Source organism: Phaethon aethereus (assembly GCF_964289735.1).
Source record: "Phaethon aethereus genome assembly, chromosome: 13".
Taxonomy (NCBI): Eukaryota; Metazoa; Chordata; class Aves; order Phaethontiformes; family Phaethontidae; genus Phaethon; species Phaethon aethereus.
This window is the reverse complement of record NC_138589.1, coordinates 8,805,989-8,826,151: the sequence shown is the minus strand read 5'-3', so window position 1 is coordinate 8,826,151 and position 20,163 is coordinate 8,805,989. Positions and strand designations below refer to the sequence as shown.

The following is a 20,163-nucleotide window of genomic DNA, read 5'->3' as shown; positions in this document are numbered from 1 at the left end:
TTTAATTCATTTGCCAAAGACGTAAATGTTTATTGATGGAGTTACTTTCAAACACATTACAGACTACCACGCAGCGCCAGTAAATTCAGTGTTAAGACTCAGTATCATCTCTCCATTTTACTGAAAAACAGAACTCCCGGTTCAACTCTGCTCCAGCTAGTTCAGTGACCTTGGATGAAACACTTTGCTATTGTTGAGGATCAGGACCAGACCACCTACATAGCAGACTCCAACCACGCATCTCATCATTATGCGTGCTCACTTGTGCATGTACACACACACAAACATTCTGCTCCACAACTTCTCCAAATAAAGCAATTCAGTATCAATCTGAAGATTTTTCTTTAATAGCACGATATTTTCAATAAAATGTTCAAAACCTGCTTGTTCCAAAACAAAACAAAAACCACTGAGACTTAGAAAAATGCCAGACTATTAGTGTTTATACTCCCGGTATCTGGAAGAGTCACTGTTAGCATTATTTGATGGTCTTCAACACTGTCCAGCATTAAAAATAGTACTTCTTCCTTAACCCTTATGAAAAAACTAAAAACTAAGTTATAATTGGGAGAAATAATGCATAGTAGGAGACCAAAGGCAGTAAACTAACTTTTATAAGATGAAGTTCAGATTCTACATACAAAGCTAAAAAGCACCAAGAAAAGCAGCTTGTGGGGGGTAGGGAGGGAAGATGAGGGAGGGGTACCTGACTTTTTCCTGGGGGCTATGCTGCGTGATGACACCAAATCATTCACGAGAACCATGTTTTGAGCTTGAAATTAAACAACTTTGGTGAAGGCAGGTTTAGAATTTCTTCTGGAGAAAAATACTACACAGATTTATCCGTATCCACTCTGCCTTCTGCCTAATCGATTTCTTGCTTTTTACTTAGATTGCACATCCTAATCAACAGCTAGCAGCTATGAGCAACCCTTTTAAAAGAGCAGAAAAAAACCAAAACACTCTAGTACATAGATTTACAAATGCTTTCAGTTCATTATGAATTCACAATATCTACTGAAATCATGCAGTGTATTTCTGCAGCATCTGATCAACCACAAGGCAGCAAATTGATCACCTTCATCTCACAAGAAAAACTGCTTATATCCGATATAACTTTGGGGCAGCCAGGCTGTTAGAATTCTGTAACTAGTAGTGAGTTTTGAAAGTGCCAGCCTAAAGAAGAACTAAAAAAAAAAAGCTACTACTTAGTAGAGCTGTTTTACTCATCACTGCTACCTCCAAAAAGGACAGGCAAATAACTGGGGAAAGTAACACCTTGAATAGCTAGATTCACTACAGGTTATTTGCCAGAATCAACAATGAAATAAAAAAGTAGGATGCCTACTACAAAACACCGATGACTTTGTTACTAGTTTGAAGGATAAATTGTTTTTAGACTCACCTGAAAGTGTTTGTTAAACTTGCTAACATTTACTCTGCTGTACTTTCATAATAAGCCAGAAGTGAGGCACAACAGGAAATCTGCAGAGTGAAACAGTTGGTACTGAGCACCCAACACCTGCTAATTGCCAAGCTGTCCCTGCAGACCAAGCACGCACTAACCATTGAAAGACATCTTCAAGGTCAATTTTTTAAAAAGGAATCTCCTTCCTGCTCCCCAAGACCATTCCCATTATGCAAACATAAGCATAAGTATAGACTATCATGAGATTTGCTTGAAACACACACTCCTAATTCAAACAAAACACTTACATAGATACACCCAGAGATACAAAATAGGACACCAGCAACACCTGCACATGTTCATGCATGCAGAGGAATTGTAGTCTGGAGAACAGCAACTCAAAAAGGCTTAAGCTAAACAGTAGTGTAAGCCAGCTTTCTGATTACACTGTTTAATCACAGGTTATCAATACCTTAGAGGTTATCACTATCTTAAAGAACAAAAAGTCAAGCACCATGTCCTGTTAGGCAATAAGATACTAGGCATCCTTGATAGTACAGTCCAAGATAAAAGGAACAGGCACAGTGCTGCTAGTGGCCTCCATGAATCACTGTTTCACTCTAAAAAAAAAAAAAACAAAACACCAAACCTAGAAAAACTCAGAAAAAAGGAAAATCAACCTAAAGACCTTGCTCAGGACCTGATATTTGAAGCAAATATCTAAATTTCAGTCTCCCTCTCTGTAAATCCAGCTGCCCAACCACAAGGTGATGATAATCTGCGATGTATTGGCCCATTTTTTTTTAACTTTTTTTTAAACAATCATAACAGTATTAAAAAAATTAGAGATGTTTGTAAAATTTGACCAAAGAAAAAACTTACATATATAAGACTTCTTGGGTAGGTGAAGACGACATACCTTAAACCGCTTTTTATTACATTGCCAGTTGAAAGTTCAGAGTTCTTCGGTCTTGACAAATTATTCATCTCTACCAATTTTCACAGCTCAAGAGCTAACATCCCACACAACTGATGAAGCCATCTACTTTCAGTGCAGATAGCCAGTAACACAGATTGGCAGGATTTTAAGCTCCCACGTTAGATACGAATGCGTGATGTCCTAAAGAAAACTAATCCTTCAGTGTACTTTCACTGAAAACGGAATACCGTGCTTTTCCTAGTATCAATAGGAAGAATACCTGGATAGACAGAAACTGTCTTTAGAATAAGGCTGCCATCTAGTAGCAGAACAGAGTCAATGCAGAGAAATCTCAAGCCAGAATTTAAACTGTGAACCTGCTTGATGGTCTGACGTGCTATTACACAGAACTATAAACACTGGAAGCATAGTTCTTAAGTAAAAAAGGGAAAAGTGGCAGAAAGCAGAACTTGCTAGACGGTGGTTTATAATATGTATTATATATAGGCAGTTCTCCAGTACAATGCTAAACTATTCAGTTCACAACATCAAGTTTATCTAGTCAGGTAACTCAACATGTAGAGGCAGTATAGAGGTAGAGTGGTATTTCTGTGGTGGTGATATACTCGATCTTCTTTCAAGTTAATTAAAAAAACCTGCAGTCTAATTCACTTTTTCTGAAAGACGACTATTCTTCTGTGTGAGGTCTCATGCTACAAAATGCAGTGAAACAAATAAAGCTAGACTGAACCACAAAGACATTCAAAGGCAGGGCCCAAAATCTTATACTTGAACTACAGAGTCGCAAAAAAAAATTTTTTTGCAAAAGTAACTTCCTGAAGTGTTACATATTTATTCTTGCTTCTTGGAAACGATGCAATTTCCAGGTAAGTCAGCGCTGCAGTACATAGAATTTTACTCTCTCATCATTTAGCTGTTGCTGGCTTTATTTTAGTTTTGTAGACAGAGATCCAATACATTTTACAACTATAATCTACAATGATTTGCAATAGTGTTTCATCCATTGATCATGTCTAACACACAAAGCAAAAGCTCTTGAGATGCCATCATGTTGATGCCTATTTCATACAACGCATACACTTTCCAGATCAGTCACCAAATATGTTCCAAGAAATGTATGTCTTAGCAAATCCACAGCCACAGAGTTACCAGGGCTTTTGGACGATGCTGAAGTGTCCTGTCTATGTAGGAAAGTGTCATGGTTTAGTGCCAGCAACTAAGCACCAGACAGCTGCTCGCTCGCCTTCCCCCTGCAGGTGGGATGGGGGAGAGAATCTGAAAAAGACACGTGGGTTGAGATAAAACCAGTTTAATAGGACAGCAAAAGAAGAGGAAACAACAATGATAATAATATTACTGATAAAGGAATATACAAAAACAATTGATGCACAATGCAACAATTGCTCACCACCCAGTGATCAATAGCCTGTCCCTGAGCAGCGATTCGCACCCCCAGGACAGTATACTCCAGTACATACACCGATCATGCCATGTTATGGCAGGGAATATTCCTCTGGCCAGTCTGGGTCAGCTGTCCTGGCTGTGCCCTCTCCCAGCTTCTTGTGCACCTCCCCACTGGCAAAGCATGGGAAGCTGAAAAATCCTTAACTTGGTATAAGCGCTGCAACTACTTCACAACAACCAAGAACATCAATGCGTTATCAACATTATTCTCATATCAAATCCAAACCACAGCACTATACCAGCCATCAGGAAGAAAAAACAACTCTATACCAGCCAAAACCAGGACTGAAAGAATTGTTTGTTTCTGGTTGGTGGGAAGAGAAAGTCAAGACTCTTACTTTGCAAGACCCACTGGCAAAGAACCACTCTCTCCCTAGGATATTTTCAAGGCCATCCACTTCCGTCACAAATTTCTCGAAGAAACTGGAAGCCAGAAGGGGAAGAAAAATAGCATGACCACAGGTGGGAAAGAGCTGACAGCAGAGACCTGGGGAAGACAAAGGGAAGAAGTACAGAAATAGAACTCAACCACTGTTTCAAAAGTGTCTCCACCAACAAAGGAGAAAAAAAGTGGCCTTGCACTTTTGAGAGGTATGAATGCATTTTTCAGTACTTATCAGAGAAGGCACCAATCCAAATGTAAAATTCCTAAGTTAAATTTTGTCACACCTGAAAACATTAACTTCAGTCCTCTGAAGATAACTTTAATTTCATGTACAGGGGCAGAAAGAAATAGATACCTGTAGGAACGCAGGTTAGAGTGCCAAACAGACTGCATTAGTAGTTCCCTTTGTCCCTTCTTAACACAGTAAATCTCACTCTACCAACAGAAGCAACAGAAGCCTGATCATATCTTGAGTTTTCAAAATTAGAACTTCCCTTTTGTCATTCTGACTTTAATAACTTACCATGCAAACATATCCTCTATCCTTAAGAGTTACATCTGTCCTTACTACTGGTATCTGTGACAGGCTACAGTTCTGGAAAGCAGAAGTCTATATGATGTAGGGAAGTAGGTCTCGTGTGCGCAATTCCTCATTTACTGGAATAAAGATAAATGTAGATTAGTGGTTTAAGTGCATTTCCACACCCATCCCCTTTGTGCAGTGTTAAAAAGGACCCCAATTACTTCTTCGTAGTTAAGAATTAAAAATTAGTTTCCATGTTTCCTGCTTCTGCTTACGAAGTTTGCATCTGATCAGTCCCTTGTGGCTTAACTCAAAACTATCATAGCTCCTTCTTTTAACCAATAACCAACAGTCAGTACCTGATAGTCTAGCTTTACTGATAACAATCTGTGCTTCCACACACAGATCAGTTTTGTAGCAGAATCTCATTAGGTAATTCTCACTATTAAAGTAATGCCATACTGAAAAGCACAAGTAACACTGAAGAAAAACTAAGACACTTAGTTGCATTCCCCTTAGAAAAAGAGTGAATGAAAGGTGACAAAAAGCTAGTATGTCAGATTTTATGAACTACAATTGCCTCCTACAATCTCCTTCCTCAGGATTTTACAGGGCTTGAGCTTTTTTTTTTTTTGTGGTAAGACAAAAATCCCCATATATTTACCGAAGTAAGAGTTTTGGCTCAAACTGCACAACATCACTTTAACAAACATTACTTTGTTGAATGTTTTCCCCATATTTCTACCAAAACAGCTCATTTTTACACACTCAGGTAGACTTTTGCTTTGGTGTTTACAATCAATCGTCCAAAGACAATACAGCTAAGAATGACAGTTTTAAAAGGCACAAAGGAAGCTGATGAGAGTAAAAGGAACTAGCATATCCTCATCTTTTGGAAATACCAGTAAAATGATGCTAGCTGCAAATCTACATCTCTGATGCCTGCTTCTCTCTCTCTCCAGTACATGATTGGCCAAGAAAGAGTATGGAAGAAGTACTTACCATCTGGACAAGGCAGATACCCAGCAAACAGTTGTTACAAAACAAGCACTTAGCTCTCAAACTGGATTCTGGCCCCAAAAAGTATATGTGATTTTTAAAACACAACTCTGTGTAACAGGGAATCATTTTCTAGACAGAATTCATAAACAATACGAAGTTGTCAAGCAGAATAATCCCCCAAAATGAAATCACTTTCATTTTCTTCCTATCAGAAATTTGTCAAACCTATCAAAAAAATGCAAATCTAAAGTCATCCCCAGGAGGAATACCAGGTTTCAAAGAGTATTAAAACCAACACATTCTAAGTATCACAAATATACTTAACTCCCCATTCAATAAAATATTGGAGTATCAATTTATTAAAAAGTTATGTGAACTGTACATATGTAAAAGGCAATATAGCTGAAAAATCTGAAATATATACTTTTAAAGGAAAATCATTTATTTATGAAAATATTTAAAATATTGCATTTCTGGCAGCAAATTTAAAAGAAGTGCTCTGGAATGGGTGCAGTCTCTCTGTGCATTTGTCTAGCATTTATCTTCAAGGTGTAAAACATATCTCCTTTCTGATTTTTCATAGCATAAGCTTGGGAACATGTTCTTTCTGACTTGTAGAGACAGAATTCGATTTCCAAGAACAGCAGCAGAATTTTAACAGGAAATACTATGGTCCTTGTCGGTGCAGACAATACATTTTCTGAGAGTCCATGACACCTTGGAAATATCCTAGCCATTCTGCATATAAATGCATCAGATTGTGCTTACAAGCTACAGAATAAGTCTTTGATTGATAATTTTTCTGTTTATTTCCGCCAAGGCCACTGAAAATACGAAGGCCTTTTCATCTGAAAGGTTAGCATACATGTCAACTTCTTTGTCTTGTTTCTCTGTAGAAGAAAAAAAAGTCACTATTAGAAGCTTTTTCCATTATCCAAAGTTAATGCAAGTCACATAGTAGCTAATAAATTATGTGGAATGGAGTACTGGAATTGAAAAGAAGTTAGACAATCAACTCCTATGCAAGGAGAGACTGAGAGAGAGGAGGAAGGAATGGAGGCACACAAAGGTGCTAGAAGAGTCACAGAATTAGTCATCCAGAAGCATGACTGAATTGCTGTTCTTAATGACAAAGAAAGGATGAGTCACTAACACTATATTGATACCTAACACAAGAGCGTTCAAGTGTTCCTCCAGTTTGGGGTATTTCTTTTTGCTTTTACATAAACACCTCCCATCCTAGAAAACAAAGATACCTCACAATATCCTCATTAAATACAACATTTGTCCTGCATTTTACATGTAAGTAACAGAAACCCAAGAGTTTAATTAGTGTCCAACACCAAAGAGCAGATACATGGCAGAAATCAGGTTCACAACTTGTCACCATGAACATTCCTGGACTTTCTGTACCACAAACTTTCAATCCTATCCCAGATATAGAATAATAATAACACTTCAGTGAGCAAAGGAAAGCCTCTGAATTCCCTCTGTTGATGCTGCCTTCCTTCAAGGCTACAGATACACAAAAGCAAATCACACCAAGGGGTTTCTGCAGTGCTCAAGTACACTAAGTTACAGTATAGCATATGATAAGTCATAGAATAGTACTTTCATAAATATCACTTACTCCGGATCATGACTATTTATATCCCAGTTTAGCTAGCCACCAGTAGCTGACACAACTCATTAAGAAAAAAAAAAACAAACAAACAAAAACCAGCTTGGTCAGCAGAAGACCAGGCTTGTAGATACAGAGAAGAGAGGAATACATTTAAAGCTTTAAGGTTGGCGTCTAGCTGTGGAACTCCATCTCTGATCCAAGTTCCATGGTGGCCTGGACTAATTTACAATCACAACACAACTCTCACCTGACAGACCTCTCTAACACATACATGTGTGCTCTTTTTTCCACAGCACATGCTGGCAGACTGCTCTACCAAGACACCTAAATCAGCAATGGGCAAGTGAAAGACAAAGCAGCATTGGAAAATAATGGCACCACGTGGAAAAAAGATCCCAGCGTTTCATGCCTCCACCTACTCACATAGTTATTCCTTCAGTGGGTCCACATTCATAACAATATTTTTAGATTTCACTTCATATCTGATTGTCTGTGTTACAGCTACAGACACCATTCCAAGAGACTACCTTCCCTGTGACATCAAGTGCCTGTGTTAAATAACTAAGTAGGATAGACTGAAAAACCCTTTACCACTGTGTTCTGATTTAATACTGATATAGAGACACAGCAACAAAACCTTCTACTTAAAGATTTCTGGACAACTTAAATCACACACAAGCTCACCTTTTCTTGCAAGTAAAATTGCTTAGTGAGGAGCCTGGAGACACAAAAATGCATTAGTTTTTACTCTGAAAACAAGAAACTTGCCTTAGCAAAGTAAAACAAATCAAAGCATGTTTGATATTTGGCATGTAAATTATTTCTGCTGGTTCCCTGGCTACGCAAGACAATATTCTCTAGTGTATTGAGTTTGAAATGAAAGCTAAGAAACCGAGTTTCAGTGTAAGTCCCACCCTGTTGTTTAAGACAAATCAGTTTCTCTATGTATACTCAGTCTGGGTTGCTCCACTTCCTCCCTCCCACCATTTACAAATTAACAATGCTGGGAGTTGTTCTGAGCGCAGACATCACACACACTGGTTATTGCACATTAACCTAGTCTATTTTCATATCTAAACCCCTCCCCTTTTTTCATACTTCCTGATCCAAACAAATCCAGCCACCACCTGACTACATCAGCACTCAGCAAAAATAAAAATACTTCCCCCCCCAGTTACTGCCAACAGATCATAGACTTGGCAAAAAAAACCAACCACCCAAACTTTCTCAAGTTTCCCTTCCCTGCCCCATCCTCCCAAAGTACTGGCTTGTTCCGAGAGACCTCAGCTTTAAAGAATTGACATCTTGATATCAAACAGCATCAGGGATTAACACAGGTTTGCAAGTTTTATGCTTTCTTAAGACAATTCCAGTTCTCAGCAGTAACTAGGGAAGAGCTTGCACCTGCCTGACATTTTATCATACACTACTCAGAGGATACCATGGTTTCTACAGACACTATTAAAACTTTCCGCTCCACAGTCTTATCTGAAAATAGTTTTGACTCACTTCTCTATTGTTAGCAAAAGATTGTCTTACAGAATCACACCATTTTTGTAAGACATTCAAAATACTAAGTCTTTTGATATACGACTAAGAGGCTATTTAGATGAATATATTCAGTCTTTCTGTAGCATGTCTCTCACATCCCCAGATCTCCTGCAACCCACTAGAGCCACAGCCCTCAAAATCGTGATCTGTGTATAAATCAAACAGGGACCCTCTCCCCTCACAAATTTTGTATGGATTCAAAATCCAAAGTTCTATCCAAGATTCACTATCCAAAATCGCAAACTACTTCAAATGTACACATTGAGCAAGCAAATGTATGAGTAATACAGTTGGAAATTACTGGAAAAGGAAAACTTGGGTCAAGAACTTTAATTCTGCTTAAATTTTATCAGGATACAAAGATTCGCCCCTTGTTAGGTATCAAGTATGCTTTAGTAAGACTCCAGGACACTCTTATTGTCACTTGATGGTAACCTCTTTCAAGAGCAGAATAACCAATACCACTTCCTCCAGCATACAAGGGGGTTTTTTGTTTGTTTTAATATAATCAACGTTGTTACCTAAGTAACAAGGCAGCCTGGGAACGGGTCTAGCTGTGTATCACAGACCCACACAGTAAAATAAAAGACATACCACAACCACCACCACAATCAGAATCAGATTATTATGAAGTTTCTACTCGCAAATTATACTGTAGCATTTCTGACAAAGAAATTAAGTGACAATTTTGACAAGCCAAGCCCGCAGCGAGAAGTTCCTATTTTCCAGGGTCATCACATGGCTCTGAAACCTGCGATAGGAATATTCTCTGGGTCCCAACGCTCTGCCATATCCCCTCAATCTACATCAGCTTCCTCTTTCCTCCTCCTCCATTCCTTCTTACTAAATCTGCAGGAAAAATAGATTATTTTAAAATCCCTTTTGGTTCTCCTATTCTTCAAAGCTTCTGTTGAATCCTGCAGCTCTACTCTACTGTGAACCAGTCACAAAGGATACAAAAGAACTAGTCAAAGGCACAGACATAACTGGGAACAAGCATGCTATGTGTGAAAAGAGCACAACACAAGCAAGGAAGCTAAACTACAGATGTCAGGGGTGTCTTTAGGAAAAAAAATTTCACAGCTGGGTGGTCTTCAAATGGACAGATTATCTGCTCTTGCGTGCTGTTACAATTCATGTGTTCTCTGTCCTCCTGTTTTTCATTTACAAATGAATTAGGCATTGCAGAAACCTAAGAGGCACCAAATATTTAACAGCTTTGCAAGCAGTGGTCTCTTTTCAAGTCTTTTGGGGGAAAGAAGAATAGCACAATCTCTAATAGCAAGTAATGTGTACCCAAAATATCCTAGAAATATACAATAGGCAAGGAAATAACATACTTAAAGTCTAACACTAAGCTAATGTCTTGCACTCCAGAGCTGACTTTCAACACTATGCAGACCGATACAAGGACCAGCAATGACTCACACAAAAGCCACCTCAATTGGCATAGAAGAACTACAGTTGCTTAATATGCTTTTATGCAAACACTATCAAGCAGCAGGTTTGGTAAAGGAAGAATATTTCTAAAATGCCCCACTAATGACTCCACATGTAGTCGTTACAGAAATTTTATAAGCCACTTGAAAAGGTATAAGTCAATGTTAACATGTTTTATAGTACTTACTTACAAAATGATGAGCTCTTTGATGAATTTATTTTTATAGCCATGACAGCCATATATATCAACTTTTTGTTTGTTTTTTTAAATCTGCACAATAATCACCACAGTGGTCTACACACATTACAGTTTGACATAAGCAGAAATAAGTCAGAAGTAAGAAAATATCCTAAGCCCACTTACTCCTAACTAATAAGGTGTGCTGTACTGGTGAGGAGCAAAGATAACTATATTTGGGTGTGAACCCAAGCTCTATACCAGCTCTGCAGAAGAGGTCAAGGAAGAAATAGTAGTAGTAGTCACAGTACCAAGCAAAAGGGATGGTAGGACAGGACAAGAAGATGAAGACAATCTTCTCAAGTGAGATTCAACTTAAAAAAAACCAAAACACCAAATACCAAGAAAACAACACATCACACACACACTCTTATGCAAAGATCTCATTACACCTGTACTTCTAGTTTTCTACCTCAGAGCACTGGCATATTGTCACACTTCGGCATATACAGGAAGAGGTTAAAAACATTCAACCTAGTTTTGGATAGGAAAACAGGTTCTCTAAGTATCCCTCATGCTTTCAAATTCTTGCTTTTCTGAGACTATAAAACATGCATTAAGAGAATGGATCTTTTCTTTTGATTGCTTAGATTGCTTTCCTCTTTTTCAGGGGACAGGAAAGAAGATTTACTTTAATAGGGCAACCCAACAAGCTTGCAGGAATTTTCAAACCAAAGCTGTGTGTGAACTAGACTGGCAGTAAAATGCTAGAAATGATCTTATAGGTGCTAGACAAAGTCTAGCTTGGGTCAATAACAAATAGGGAAGCTCTGTATTCCGTGAAACTACATACATCAATAATCCATATGCAACAGTGAAGAGATTAGATATTCTAAGTGTATTCCTATTACAGTAAAGCATTTACCATCCAGAAAACATACAGAAATCAAATTCCATCTCTTCTTTCCACAGCCAAAGCACTAAAACAACAACAAAAGTCCCAATTTATACTTTGTTTTTACAGGAAAGAAACTTGAAGAATGAACAGATTTACATTAAACAACGGAGACAACAAAATTGGTTTTGAAATGTTAGAAGTTAAAGGAACTCATTTTGCAATGTGGATTTACACTCATTTCTGTTAACAAATAAGGTGGCAGGGGAAAAAAACAATTGCATTTCTGAGTATGCCTCACGGTTTCAGTAGTTTTAAGAACAAGATCTTCTGAATATTTGTAAGATGACTTGCTCTTCCCCTCCTATCCACCTTTGAGCCTTTTTAAGTCTATGCTGAGTTCTAGATAAGGCTTAAACTGAGTATCTCCAAAACCACAGATAGCAAATGCAGTGTCAATAGGCTCCTTAAAAAAATAGGAATCCTAAGTGACAATCACATACTTGAAGGGCTCCAAAATTGTGCATGTAACAGTCTCTTTACTGTATAAAGATTAAGAACCACAAATCACAAAGGAACCTTAATAAAAGCAAGGAGGCATTCCTTCCTCTAGAGTATTATTCTGTAGAAACATGGGACAAAAAAAAAATCAGGTCATAGTCATGACTCTAGATGCCCTTTTTACTTTGGCCTTCCAAGTTTCAAGGAACTTCTTAAGCAATCCAATCATCCTAATCACTCTCTGATAACAGGCATCATCATATTGTTTGCCCTTGTGATATAGAGCAGCGGTACATCAAAAAAACCCCAAAAAACCAAAACCAAACCAAAAAAACCTACTAAGCACAACAGTCCCATGGCTTTCAACCTACATATTGAAACTTGATCTGATGGCTGAAAATACAGATTTAGTTCTTTATAGTTAGTTCCAATCACACACTGAAACATAAAAACAGAGGTCTCTACAGATGTGAAACAGTCCCTTCCCCATATTAAGATATTGGGTATTGGCTGAACCAGTCTAGTTACTTAAATGGTTTGAATGGTATAAAGGTTTATTGAGAAAAAAAAAGCTGCATACAAAAAGAAAACCCAATGAACACATTTCTCCAGTTCTCATACCTCTTTCTTCTTCATGCTTTTTGGCTGAGGCACTCTTAGGTCTTCCTCTTCCTCGTCTGCTGTGATCTGAATGGCTGTTAGACCTGGATCTTTTTCGGTTTTCTAAGTCTTTACTTACTGCAGAATTTATCTTCTCTCGCTTAACTCTCTCTGTCCGTCTCCTTTTGGCCTCACTCTTGTTTTCTGTGCAAATGAATAGAGATAGCATGATCTAGTCTTTTCATCTTTGTTCTTAATTTACTCTTAGTGCTACCCCACCCAATCACCTTTTTTCTTTAAATCTCTTAGCAAAAGTGATTAGATGTCTATACCTTTACAGAACAATTACATCTGCATGATATCCATGCAGAAATTAAGATGTCAGATCCAGAATGACACTTCACTTCTTCATGACAAGGATCAAGCCTTTAGTTATTTCAAATGCTTTTTGCAACATGAGACATTTGCTAGTATACAAAAAGTTCACCATTTCCCATAATAAGATGGAAAAATCCCCTGTACAGATCACAGCCACCAAGACAGACCACTGCATTTGTTTCCACTAGCCAAAAGAAGTTTATCATATCAGTAAACAGCAAAGTACTTCATCTTCTTTTGACACTAACAATGAAATCATTCCTGCTGCTCACACAAATTGAAACACTGAGTCAACGATGTCAGCAAATGCCACATTACATAGCATACATGCCCCACCATATTTAGCCTATGACAAGGCTTCATAATACTTAATGCAGAACAGGTGTATTGTTGTCCTACACACCAGAGTCAAATAAGAGTATTTACAGGAGTTTTACTTCTAAGTAAAGTACGAATTAACGAGCTTGGGTACTAAAAACAGTAGTCACCACAGCACACTATTCAACACAGACTAGTTGTAGATTTGCAAGGCTGCAGGACCATTCTGCAGCAGTTATATTGTCGAAAATACTGGAACACCACTTTCTAAAAGAAGTTGCAGTTACCTTATGACCACAATATAGACATACACAGTTTCCCTCTATATCTTCCCAGGGAAGTGGTTTCCTTTTGCTGCAGTTGTCCCATTAACCTTGTATTAGACACAGGGTACAAAATGGACAGCAGGGTAACTTGTCACTAATACAAGAGCTGTACTTCACAGTGTCACAAAAAGGTTGAGGTAGCAAGGGATCTCTGGAGACCAACCCAGCCAACCCTTCGGCTCAAGCAGGGCCACCAAGAGCCAGTTGTCCTGGACCATGTCCGGATGATTTTTCAGTATCTCCAAGGATGGTGACTCCACAACTTCTCTGGGCAACCTATGCCAGTGCTCGGTTACCATTACAGTAAGAAAGTGTTTCCTGATGTTCGGAAGAAATAGCCTGTGTTTCAGTTTGTGCCCGCTGCCTCTTGTCCTGTCATTGTGCATCACTGAAAAGAGCCTGGCTCTGTCTTCTTTTCAGGTATTTATATACATTGACAAAATTCCTCTGAGCTTTCTCTTCTCCAGGCTGAACAGTCCCAGCTCTTGCACTTTCCTCAGAGGAAAGATGCTCTAGTCTATCATCTTCGTGGCCCTTCACTAGACTCTCTCCAATATGTCCACGTCTCTCTTGTACTGGGGATCCCAGAACTGGACACAGTATTTACTCCAGATGTGGCCTCACCAGCATTGAATAGAGAGGAAGGATCCCCTCGCTCAACCTGCTGACAATAATTTGCCTAATGCAGCCCAGAATACTGTTAGCTGCCTTTGCTGCAAGAGCACATTGCTGGCTCATGTTCAACCTGCTGTTCACCAGGAGCCCAGGTCCTTTCCTGCAAAGCAACTTTCCAGCAGAGTGGCCCCCAGCATATATCCGTGCATGGGGTTCTTCCTGCCTGGTGCATTTCCTATATAAAAAACTGAATTATACAAGACCTTTGCTCTACTAGATTATGGCAACTACTTTATCAACTTTGAAATGAAACAGTCAGGGAGGGAGAAAGAGAATAGACCAATGCTTCCAAACAGTACCACTGACATTGCTTAACTGAACTTTCAAGGTGGAGGAGGTTATTTAGCATAACGTAATGTAATTCCTACAAGATGGCAGACTACAATTATGCTTCAAAATAGCGATAAAAATATCAAATACTTAGTTTCCCTTTTGTAGGCCTGGTAGATAATTTTAAAAAGTAGACATTATAAATCAGATACTTTTTTTTTTTTTTAAAAACATCTTCTCTGACAGGTGTGTGCTCTAATTCCTACTAGGACTGGAGGAAGTGATAAAAATGAACACAAGGAGAGTGTTAATCATGCCAGAATGCATATCCAACTGACTTCTTACTGTGCCAATCAACAACAAAAGATACACAAGTAAGACAAAAAATATACCATTTTTTAACTTAACCACACAAAGAGAAGCAAGACCCACCTGCGTTTACATTTTTATCAACCATTATATGACTATTTTTATACAAAGTGCCATTCAGGTGTTCATGAATAAGTACAACTCAGAATAACTTCTTCAAAAAAAGAGGATTTTCACTTTCAGAAAACCCAGCTTCAATGAGTGTGTACTCTGAAATGCTGGCCGTTTGGCACCTCTAGTCATTTCGCCTCAAAACAGGATTAACAGAAAGCTTTCTGTAAAGAGTTATTTAGCATAGTGACCAATGCACGCAGCTACCATATACACAGAGTAAATGCCAACATCACAGGTATAAAGGAAGTAAGGCTGAAAACACCAGCATTTAAAAGTCTACCATGTACAAATTCAAGGGAAAGTGAACTGAAAACAGTCAATTTACACAGAGAAATAAAATACTCTATCCTTTGCCTCCAAGAAATAAAGGGAAAGAACTGGTGTCCTCTTCTTCCCATCGCTATAAGTATTACCTGTGATGGGTGGTGATCTCTCAGCACGTTTAGCATGCAAGAGTTTTCGACTAATAAATATGTAGCCACAGGGACATGATTTACATGCAACAGGAACCTGTGAAAACAAAACACAAATATTTCAGATAATTTCAAATTATGACAAAATTCCTGTCTTATGAAGAAAAAAAAAAATTAGTAACTTGCATTTTGTCTTCAGACATACCTCTTCAAATTCAGTCGGTAGTGCAAACTATGACCTGTACTATTAAACAATTGTATTTAAATGTAGTAAAACCAGGTTCTGCTGTGAATGACCCACCAAGCCTTTTCTTTATGCAGTTGTTAGAAATCAAGCTTGAAATGTACAGCTATTGTGACCTCTTTGTACTACAAGCCCTTTTCCCCAGACTGTCAGGAAAGGCGGTGGGGAAAAGTGGAGAGCACTAAAGCAAGGGTGAGTTAGAATAGAAATATAATTTCTCTTCAGAGCTCTCAAATATCCCCAGTGAAATCAGTCAGATGTTCCCAGTTTTGCTTCCTTCATTCAGTTTAAATAAAAAAAAAAAAAGAAAGAAAAAGTCAGTACATTCTGAATACATTCACTTTCAGAAGCATTTTAAAGTAACTCCTTTAGAGAGCAGGAGCAGCTTTAAACAGGAGGCACAACAGAGCCCTAAGCAAAACAGATGCATTTATACCACACTCTACAACACCGTTGTGGACAAGGCTGGGTGGTTGCAGAAGGTCCTAGTTAGTTCAAAATGCAAATAACCTACCAGAGTTAGTCAAAAGCTGACTGCAGGATGAAGAGTTTGAGAGACCGTAGTGCTGCTCCTGATCAGCTAAGCAGTCAGGAGTAGATTCCCCCAGCATAAAACAATTCAAAAAAACCGTGATGCTGATAAACTACAAACCTCATTGCCTTCACTTAAAGCCAACATCTTTCAAGATCTTTTAAAGTAGTAAGGAATACACCATATTGCTTTGATTAGGTTTAAGACTGAAAGCACAAATCAAAGCAAGTTTAAGCAGAGATCTGGAAGAGATTAACACATATTAAAGTCAAGTCATGTTGAAGCACGACAGTGGGGAAAAAACCAGGAGGTAATTTCTCAAATGTAATTCTTTAAGACAGGTCTCTACAAGTTTGCCAATGTCCACTGAAACAAACAGGAGTACAAAACTACAACTGTCTGCTCAATTTTACTGGACAAGCATAAGAATCAAGTTCCAATGTTCTACGGGCTAGGAAAAAAAACCTGCCAAATCAGTACATGAATTTGTAAAGGGCAACTTAACTGCTACTCATAATATGCAAATTATTTTGCCTTCTGTAGCACATCTTAACTTCTGTACTTCACCCTAACATCTTACAGATAAACTTTTAATACAAGTTTTATATAACTAGAGACTTTTTAATTCCCTTTATGGAGACACTGACATAATAAAAACAATTCTAATCAAGGTTTATTGAACCTTAAAGCTCAGAATATAGCAGACGTGCACTTATCTCCTCGTTCCTAAGTCAGTATAAGAGTACTAAAAAAGCACTATTTAGCAGATAGTTTGTCTGTACTGTTATGGTGATACAGGAGTTCCATTTAAGCCCATTTTTGAATACTGGTGTCTCTGCAATAATTACCTTTCCAGGCTCAGCCTAGAAAAAGTTGGGGAAAACCACCCAAGGGGATTGGAACAGACCCAATATTTTTCAGTGAACTTAACTGTTTTTAAAAGAGCAATATTGTTCTCGTGTTACAAGTTTGGCACGTAGGTGTGTGTGAAATTTGGTGGGGATTAGGTGAGAAGGGGCTTATTCACTGAAAGATCAGTGTAGGTCCTGAAAAGCATAACTGGTATAACATCCTGTAACATAATTAAGACAACATAGTCCTACAAACAGTATTTTACTCTGTTTAACATTTTCCTAGCCAAAAAGAAATTGAGTTCTCATACAAGAAAGTTTACCTGAAGCTAAATTAGGAAGTGATAATTATTTCTTCTGATTGACTTCAAGCTCCCTAGTTTAATGGGGCCATGCTTTGATTGTGAAAATATCTTCAAAAACGTTTTTTTTTATTTAAAAAAAGTCTAAATGGCAATTACATATCATCTAAATTACAACAGAAAAAGTTCAAAAGCCTAAGAAGTGTTACTCAATATTGTGCTCCAATATTTGTGGCTTACTAAATACTTCCATGCATGCCACTTCTAGTGAAGAAATCAGAAACAAATGCAAAGCCCTTGTTTACGGAAGAAATGCAGTACCGGACACAACCGCTTAAGAGTCTCACAACAGCTTCCCCATACTCTGCAAAGGGCTGACTTGTACTGTAGGTTTTAGTTTCTTGTCTCCTCTCAAATATTTGGCACTTGAAAACAAGGTCCTATAAGCAATGCCTGTGCAGGACATGGGCACATTAATTCCATGTTACCCACAGAAAAGTTGCTAACAAAAAATCTCCATTGACATGCATATCATATGTTTTAAAGTGCAGAACAAAGTGAAAGTTTCAGCACCAGCTTAAAAATGTTTGCTTACTTGCTTTTCCTATCGATGGTGGTTTGACATTCACTACCTTTATTTAAAAAAAAAAAAAACACCAAAAAAACCACCCAAACCCAAAACCAGAAGAACACACCACCACTCATATTCAGCTTCTCCCTCATTTCAATTCCTTCTTTCACCACCTGAATAACCAGAACTTGGTACACAATGTTTTCTCAGAAATAGTACTTCAGTGACGTGCTTAACATGTGAGCATCTGCAGTGGTTCATCAATTGCTTAAAACATGAAAGGATGCCCCCCACACAGCTTAACATTCCAAACTGTTCCAGGACGAGTAGAAACGCTATAAAAAAACTACACAAGTCAGAACAAATAAGATTACTTTTTTTTTTTTAATCTTTATGAGTAAAGAAAAATGGCATGAGATTATTTTTTAAGGTTAGCTAGAATAGTGTATACCAGTCAAGCTTCAGGATCAGATAACAGAAACGCGTTTCCCATGACTACATGTAAAAGCCTCTCCCCCTGCCCTGAGCCCCACAGCAGCCTTCTGCAGTGCTGTGCTATTGTTCCAGCAGAGGAGCACTGCTGGAACAAACTGGCCTATTTTTAATAGCAACATCATTACCAGTAAAAAGCATAAATGAAGGCAAGCTCCTGATATAGTAACAGTTCAAATCAGCTGTTCTTAATGTTTAAGTGTAAGTAACTCCATTTTGTACACATAACAAAACTGCAGTGAGACAAACAACAGTTCACGTATATGCTTTGACTAGATGATAGAAATAGCAGCAAAAGTCTCAATTCTGCTGTTTCTAAACTACTCCATGAGAAAACAACACGACTGAACGCTCTCCCGAGTAGCCTTAGGCAATTAGTCATCCGAAGGACAAACTGCGTTGTATAAATTACAAAGTTCATTATATTTTTAATAAGTGACACAGTTAGTAAACGATACCAGCGCATAAAAAAACGATTCTGCACGTCGCTTCAGCGTAATACAAGTATTACATTAGCCTGCAAAAGGAACACGGTATTTAATCCACATTCCAAGCAGAGACTGCAAAGGCAGCAATTTGCTTCACAGCGGCACGGCGAGTTTCATTTTCTGCCCCTCAGGACCAAACAGCTCAGCCGACAGCTTCTTGTCGCGGCTATTACAAACGCGGGGGCTGCAGCGGGGGTCTCCGAGAGGCAGCCGCCGCCGGGCGGAGGGCGGAAAGCAGGAAGCCCGGCCGCGCGCGCTCGGCGCCCCGGGAGCTGCCGTCCGACTGCGAGCGGCCTCTGACCTCCGCCCGCCCCGGCGGCGGGTCAGCGCGGGACAGCGCACACCTACCGTGCGGCCCCGGGGCACGCGGGAGCGGTGCTGGCAGCGGCGCTCGCCCCCAGGTGCTACCGGAGAGGGACTGTGGCTCAGGGCGGCGAGCCCCAGAGCGGCACTGAGGAAGCGGGGCCCGCAGCCCCGCCACCGACCGCTGCCAAGGGGCTGGGACCCCACCGAATGCCACGAGCCGCCGACCTCCCCCAATTCCGCCCACGGTTCCCGCCCCTCCCTTAAGCCTCAGCCCCAGCAGCAGCAGGCACCTGTCCTCGCTGCGGTGGCTGGCGACCCCCACCGCCGCCGGGCATCCCGCCGGCCTGTGAGGGCCAACCGGCCCCGACCGCGGGCGGCCGGCTGCCGGGGCGCGCTCCGCGCCCTACCTTGGGCTGGGCGGAGGCAGCGGGGGCAGCGCTCCTCCAGCTCACCCACGGCGCCGTTTCAGCCCCGCGGCCGCTAATATCCCTTCCCCGGTGGGGCCGGCAGGCGCCTCACCTGCTGGTCGCATTCCGGGCAGGACTTGGTGGCCATCTTCACTTTCTTGGCCCTGCTCGAGGACATGCTCGCTGCTGCCGCTGCCACTGCCGGAGCGCCGGCCGCACCGCCCCACGGTGGCCGGGGAGGGCGGGAGGAGAGGCCGGGGGCGCGCGGCCGGCAGGAGCCTGCACAGCCTCCGCGGGACCAGCGCCCGCCCCCGGCGCAGCCCGCCGACAAAGGAGCCGCTCCCCGGCGCCGCCGCCGAAGCCCTGCCCAGCCCGGAGACGGCAGAGCGGGGGCGGGGCGCGTGCGCGAGGAGCCGGCTCCGCCACCGGATTGGCTGCGCGCGGAGGAGTCCGGTGCCGTTTAACGGCCGGGCTGTCGCAGGCCAGTAACGGCTCCAGGCGACCCTCGCCGCGCCGGCCGCGGGAAATTGGGGAGCGACGAAGCCCGTCCCGAGCTGCACCTCCCGGTGTCACCGCCGAGCGCTGCCGGGGCTACG

At 40.4% G+C, this 20,163-nt stretch overlaps 1 protein-coding gene across 2 annotated transcripts; it reads right to left on the bottom strand.

Moving 5' to 3' along the window:
- Positions 1-6,493: 6,493 nt before the first annotated feature.
- LOC309409684 (UPF0547 protein C16orf87) lies at positions 6,494-19,772 on the bottom strand (the record flags this gene model as incomplete). 2 transcript variants are annotated; one of them, XM_082005884.1, is made up of 4 exons in its annotated part: positions 19,680-19,772; positions 15,375-15,471; positions 12,533-12,715; positions 6,494-6,612 (listed from the first exon to the last, which is right to left on the bottom strand). In XM_082005884.1, the coding sequence occupies exons 1-4, from the start codon at positions 19,743-19,745 to the stop codon at positions 6,494-6,496; spliced, it is 465 nt and encodes a 154-aa protein (XP_081862010.1). In that variant the 5' UTR covers positions 19,746-19,772. The 2 variants fall into 2 exon arrangements, with proteins under 2 accessions (XP_081862010.1, XP_081862011.1); XM_082005885.1 differs by lacking the exon at positions 12,533-12,715.
- Positions 19,773-20,163: the final 391 nt, after the last annotated feature.